At 41.9% G+C, this 6,317-nt stretch overlaps 1 protein-coding gene across 2 annotated transcripts; it reads left to right on the forward strand.

Moving 5' to 3' along the window:
• The first annotated feature begins 1,220 nt into the window (after nt 1–1,220).
• LOC109957774 (dehydrogenase/reductase SDR family member 12-like) lies at nt 1,221–6,296 on the forward strand. 2 transcript variants are annotated; one of them, XM_020595915.1, is made up of 10 exons: nt 1,221–1,341; nt 2,490–2,623; nt 2,699–2,781; nt 3,445–3,540; nt 3,639–3,720; nt 3,826–3,887; nt 4,021–4,125; nt 4,331–4,421; nt 4,993–5,130; nt 5,256–6,296. In XM_020595915.1, the coding sequence occupies exons 1-10, from the start codon at nt 1,283–1,285 to the stop codon at nt 5,420–5,422; spliced, it is 1,017 nt and encodes a 338-aa protein (XP_020451571.1). In that variant the 5' UTR covers nt 1,221–1,282; the 3' UTR covers nt 5,423–6,296. The 2 variants fall into 2 exon arrangements, with proteins under 2 accessions (XP_020451571.1, XP_020451572.1); XM_020595916.1 differs by lacking the exon at nt 1,221–1,341 and adding an exon at nt 1,789–2,021.
• Nucleotides 6,297–6,317: the final 21 nt, after the last annotated feature.

Raw genomic sequence — 6,317 nt, forward strand, 5'->3', positions numbered from 1 at the left:
GGCGACTAAAGAGCAGCAGTAATCGCATCTAACCATGCAGACACACCACAGGGTGAGGGGGTCAGTCATGATACACGGATTGGCAGTAACATTAACTAGTATGAAGAAACACACACAGTCACAGCACAGGACATTATTAACTGCCCTCCAATGCACACAGTCACCAAAGGTCAAATGACTGGTTGGCTGTTGTCCTGGCTTATTAAAGAGTAACTCCACTGACCAAACACCATCACCAAAGGGAAAAGAAATGCTCGACAGGCATAAATGTGAAAATCAACAAACATTTTAGGAAGAGGTAGTTTTGAGTGCCCTTTCCAATTTTCAAGAGGGCAAAGGAGTTGGGTTTCGGATGTTTGGAGAAGGTGCTTCCTAGCTATGTCCTATCATGGACATTATTAACTTCCCCCACCTCTATCGGAACCACACTCCCAGTGTTTCCTTTAGGCCTTCCTCTCATTGTTGATGTATAGAGGCTAATGGGGGAAAGGCTGTTTTCATGGTGTTTGTCTTTACGTGGATTGAGCGTCTGAAGATAGAAGGCGTCTTGTGTTGCAATTTTGAGAGAAATATGTCATTTGTTTTTCCTAAGCAGGTGTGCAAAGTCTGCACATCCATATTCAATTCAACCCTAACAGATCTAGGCTACTAGCAGGTTATTTATACTCACGTTTTGCAACAATGCATTGTTCAAACCATGATTTGTTTCCCTAAAAAGCACTGATATGTTAGCCTTAATTGTGTAGAATATAAAATGCAAGATATGACCCATTTGCTGTAATGTCCTGATAAATGGCTTAGGTTTTTTTTTTTACATTTCACCCAAGAAAACATACAGCTTCAGTTTAGTGTTACGCGAGAAGCCGGAAAACACAAAGCTGTACACTCCTGGGTGAAAACACTTCTCTCTACCTTTGGAGCAACCTTGGGGAAGGTTTACTGGAAATGTCAGAGTTCATTTGGTCTCAACAATACAGGGACATACCTGTCTTTCCACTGTGTGGAAGCTTGACAGAAAAAGAATAACATTATCATTACGTGTGAGTGACACGAAAACCAGTAGGCTTGTAACTTTAATATTGTTTACCGGGGTGTGTATCCCCTGTGTCATCACACAGGCAAATGACTATGGAAAGCATCAAACTGCCACTAAAGCAAGACTCACTCGACGGAAAGTGACGGAACCTGTTTTATCGAGGGGACCGGTTAAGGCAACGTACACCTTACTTCCGACTGGTGCTAAAAGTGGGATACATAAAATAAAACTCACAAAAGAATTCAAATGCAGCTGCTGTTAGGCGACCTGACAAGAATGAGCAGGTTTTGGAGTGAAAGAAAGCAGTGAGTAAATGCAGTTTCCAGCTTTAGCTACCTGTCGCGAAAACAGGTGTAACAGGTGAGCAGTCAGGAAAGGCAGACGCAAAAGGACATGCGTAGGAAACAAGCACTACTTACCATTTTGACGCCGCAGCAAGAGCCATAAACGTTATCAAAAGAGTTTTGAAAAAGTTATAATAAAATAAATAGGTACTTTTACCCTCACAAAGGGCCAACTAACGCGACTGGACACATACCTGTCTGTCGCCTATGTGCCAGTCAGTGAACTTGGTTAACTCCGCCCCCCTGGCCGCCAGAGGAGCGGTGCATGCAGGGCGCGTCACCAAGCCTCACGACCATCTGGATTGGCTATTGTAGATGTGTGCATAGGGCCGCACCCGAGCAGCAGCTCATACAACTTATAAGACCTACCACATGGTTTGTACGAGACATTCAAATAAATGAGCTGATAATTAACTCGCGTCACCTGACTGCCAGGGTGAGTGTTTAAGTGCATTCCCATGCACGATCGGTAGAGAGCAGCAAGTGTTCTCCTCTGTCTGCCTGCTTCATGTGGTACCGGTGTGCCCCAGTACTGACAAGGACTGGCCGGTTGGCACTTGTTGAAACAGTTGGTCGCTTGATAACATGTCTCTGTACCGAAATACCATCTGGTTTCTGAATGGAATTCACCAGTATACAAGGTCAGTATTGAGTATTCCATCATAGCTTCTCTACAGATGTGTAGACAAATAGAGAAATGCTGTCAGGGGGGCTTTGTGAAGTTCAGTCGGTGTATATGTACTTTATAATTCCAGTTTGTTGAATGTCTAAATACAGAATTTACTGTCTAACTACTGTATTTCATGTCATTTATTTCTTAATGGGCAGCTTAAGGCCTGCTGAGCAGAGGGATATTAGAGGTCTGATCGCTGTATGGCACACATTACCACACAAACTGGCCTTTATGTACAGTTACAATGGTTCCATTGACAGCTGCTGTGTCTTGAGGATGACATTTGCATGACCTGACTACTGGAGCTAAAATGTGGATAAAGAAAAACATTGCAGTTTGTCCACCTTTTGACTCTGTCATAAAACAAAACAAAAAAAAATCTGTACTCTTAACTTTGATTTACACATTGATTGGTGTATTTTCTTTGTGCCTTCAGGACGGGATATGAGGCAGCATCTAAAGACTTTGATCCCAAGGACCTGGATTTGTCCATTGTGGGAAGATCATTTATGATCACTGGAGCCAACAGTGGAATTGGCAAAGCAGCAGCCACGGCTATAGCCAAGAAAGGTACATGCTGGGGAGTTGTGCTCTATTATATACTGTATATTGAGTCAAAATAAAGTCTCATGTTTTGTTTCCAAGGTGGGACAGTCCACATGGTGTGTAGGAACAAAGATAAAGCAGAAGATGCCAGGGCAGTCATTGTCAATGAGTCTGGGAATACGGTGAGTGTTGACTGTCTAGAACATGCCAGAGGCCAGTGTTTTAGTCAAATCACTCAACTTTAGTAAGTAAGTAAGTAAATTTTATTTATATAGCACCTTTCACAGACAGGGTCACAAAGTGCTTTACAAAGTCAAAGGATAAAAAGAGATAAATAATAAACCTAAAAAGTACTCACAAAATAAAGTCCAGGTTGAGTCTCGAGACCCCAGTGTTCGAGTCCCAGTCAAGTCTAAGCCACGAAAGAGTAGTCATAGTTGAGTGCCTTTTACCCGAGTCATCGAAGTCTACATTAAACACAACTGACACAGCTCTCAACATTTTAAAACCTCTGACACAATATACAAACAAATGCACTCGTAAACGTACATACACACATTACCCATAAGTGAACACTGTGAATATCATCGTCAGTATCTTATGCCAAATTATTATGGCCTGCAGTCTTGAGTTCTTGCGTCAAACATCCGAGTCCAAATGCAGTCAATGCCCAAATTTAAGTCCGAGTCATCAGTGCTCACGTCCAAGTCCATCAGGACTTGAGTCAGACTCAAGTCTGAGTCCTGAACTCAAGTGCTACAACGCTGCCATATGCTATAAATAGGAAATAAGTGACAAATTTCATGCTTTATGACAAAGAAAGATAATTCTTTTGGTCGTTCTAGGAGGTTTACATCCATATTGTGGACATATCAGAGACACGCAAAGTCTGGGAGTTTGCAGAGGCCTTCAAGAAGCAGTATCCATCCTTAAATGTCTTAGTAGGTATCGATCATCTCCTCTTCAACACACATCCTTCTTTACAAAGTCATGAGGTTAGACTCAGCTGTTTGATCTTACTTTTCATTTTCCATCATAGATAAATAATGCAGGGTGTATGGTGCATAAGAGAGAAGTGAACACTGAGGGACTTGAGAGGAACTTTGCCACCAACACTATGGGTGAGACCAGATCCCGTTGGTCACCAAGTTTCGTGCTGTAATGTGTAATGTAGATGCCAGTTTTAAACATGAAGTAAAGGTGAAAGCCTTTGTCCATCTCCACAGGGGTGTATGTACTTACCCAGACTCTCACACCACTTCTCCAGAAGAGCCAGGATCCAAGAGTGGTAGGAGCACACACATATACACACACACAGTGCTCATCTGCATCACGTGGACGGCATAATGCCACAATTGTCTGTTCTGTAGTGGCTGTCGTCTAAGCACACTGGCCTTTTTTTTTTTCTCCCTGCTTGTAAGATCATTGTGTCCTCAGGAGGCATGCTGGTCCAGAAGCTCAGAGCTGATGACTTGCAGTCAGAAAAGGGTTACTTTGATGGTGTCATGGTTTACGCCCAGACCAAGGTAGGAGAGGAGGAAGTAATGCTGTTTAGGAGGCAAGCATTTTAAAAATATAGGTCTGGATCTGTTTCAGAAATCATTCTATGTTGTAACTACATCTGTCTATTGGGTTTGGTTTAATAATAATATTGATGGTACAAAACACATTTGAAGTCATGAAAAACGCTAAATGCAAGATAAAGAAAAACAATGTGTTGTTTCTTCTCAGAGACAGCAGGTGGTGCTGACACAACAGTGGGCCAAAGCCAACCCTGCTGTTCACTTTTCTGTGATGCACCCAGGATGGGTAGATACACCAGGTACTAACAGAGCAATCAACACCATCAGACAGTAAACTGATTACTGCTGTGCTTTTTTTCTTCTTTGTGCTGTTCATACTCCAGGTATTGCTCAGAAATCTCACAGGTTTGCAAGCTGTCTGGTGAATCGGCACTGCTGAGTACAGAATTCTTTTTAGAACTCTACCTAAATGCAGGAGAGAATTTTTCATAAACTAACCTGTAGCAGCAGTTATAAAGTACATCCCTTTTGTTCTTTGCACATGTAACAGAGATCACACTGACAAGAAGTCATTGATTGGTTTGAAAAATGTATCAAAATTTGAACCCCTAACACAATGTATAGCCATATTTGCATAATGTAGATGCTGTAATCCAATTATCTGAGAAGTTGTATGTATGGCCAATATTTCATATTTTGCACTTTCCATTGTCTGTTTAGTTTTGACTACTCCTTAAGAACATGTTTGCTCATTCTTTTATCTGTCCACAGCTTCTGTTTCATCTGCTTGGGTGCCAAAACAGCATTAGCTGAGTTTCTGTTAGTAATATGAACAACACAACACCGTCCCAGCTTCTTTTCTGTTTCCAGCTGTTTCCAGATCAATGCCTCAGTTCCATCAGATGATGGGGGAGAGACTGCGCAGTATAGAGCAAGGAGCTGACACAGTCGTGTGGTTAGCTTTATCTAGAGCTGCTGCCAGAACCTGCAGCGGGCAGTTCTTCCAAGGTGAGAAGCACGAAACCTGACAGGGTCTTCTACATTCACATGGAGACATTTCATCATCTAAAAGTGAATTCTGACATCACTTTCCATCTCGTGTCACTTATTCTGACAGATTCTTTGTGTTGCAGATCGTAAGCCTGTTCCTGCCCACCTGCCTCTGGCTTGGACTCACAGTTCTACAGCAGAGATTCAGCGCTTCATGACTCAGCTGGAGATTCTGGCCAGAGCTGTTCAGTCACAACCTGATGCAGAGTTTAAGGATCCCCTGGGCCCTTCCACACCTCAATTTGTCTAAATTCTGATGTTATACTATACGGAACATCACAGACCCATTACAGTATTGGTAACAATAGATCTAGTACTGGAAAATGTGATGTTTTATTTTAGCCTATGTAACTCCTAACTCTACTCAGAGATGGCTTTGAGGACATTGTTTCGTTCAGTGGGCCCTAATCTGATCTAATACGTTACACTATCTAGTCTGTATAAAATGAGCCTTTTCTTATGACAATGACAAAAATAGGTTTTGTGATTTTTGTCTGATTTGCTTCTCACACACGACAGTGCCTACATTTAAGATGTGCAGTAGATATTGTGCTCTTTGGTCAAATTGTCAAGCTCCACAATGGCTTGAATACTTTTCTAGGTGTGAAAGCAGGTGACAGGGCTGTGAGTTCTTTGAGAGAATTCATTCATAATTTTAGACTCTACCAGCACCAGGACAAAATGTTAGGTTTTTATATCGACATATTAAAGACAATTGTAGAAGATGAGCACAGAATCTGTGTGAAAATCGGAGCATTAATATTCATTTTGTTTAAGAATCCACATTTTGCTGTTCAATTTTATTATTTTTATACAGTATTGAACCAAAAAAAAAAATATACGGTGCATTCACATTTTTCCCCAAGGGATTTGTTGCAAGTTTGATCTCTACAAGGGTAAAACAGTGAAGAGCTGTTAAATCTTAGGGATCAGGAAGACTGGACCTGATTTGAAAGTCATCTAGAAGATCTGATGGATTTTCTTCTGTGCCAACATCCCATTTATGTGTTTACTGATTCATAATGAATCAGGTTCCCAGCATGTCGTTTCAAGACGCTTCCAGGCCATGCGTAACAACAGTCCAAAGACCACAAACAAATCCTATCCCCTCCCCCCCCCCCCCCTCCTCCGTCTCATTCCCCCCC

Source organism: Monopterus albus, unplaced genomic scaffold, assembly GCF_001952655.1.
Source record: "Monopterus albus unplaced genomic scaffold, M_albus_1.0 scaffold28.1, whole genome shotgun sequence".
Taxonomy (NCBI): Eukaryota; Metazoa; Chordata; class Actinopteri; order Synbranchiformes; family Synbranchidae; genus Monopterus; species Monopterus albus.

Bases quoted from the DNA above. Each gene is read 5' to 3' on its own strand.
- LOC109957774 (XM_020595915.1), top strand. From the start codon at position 1,283: ATGCAGCTGCTGTTAGGCGACCTGACAAGAATGAGCAGGTTTTGGAGT. The intron at 3,541-3,638 runs GTAGGTATCGAT...TTTCCATCATAG, and splicing joins ATCCATCCTTAAATGTCTTA to ATAAATAATGCAGGGTGTAT. The intron at 4,126-4,330 runs GTAGGAGAGGAG...GTTTCTTCTCAG, and splicing joins TGGTTTACGCCCAGACCAAG to AGACAGCAGGTGGTGCTGAC.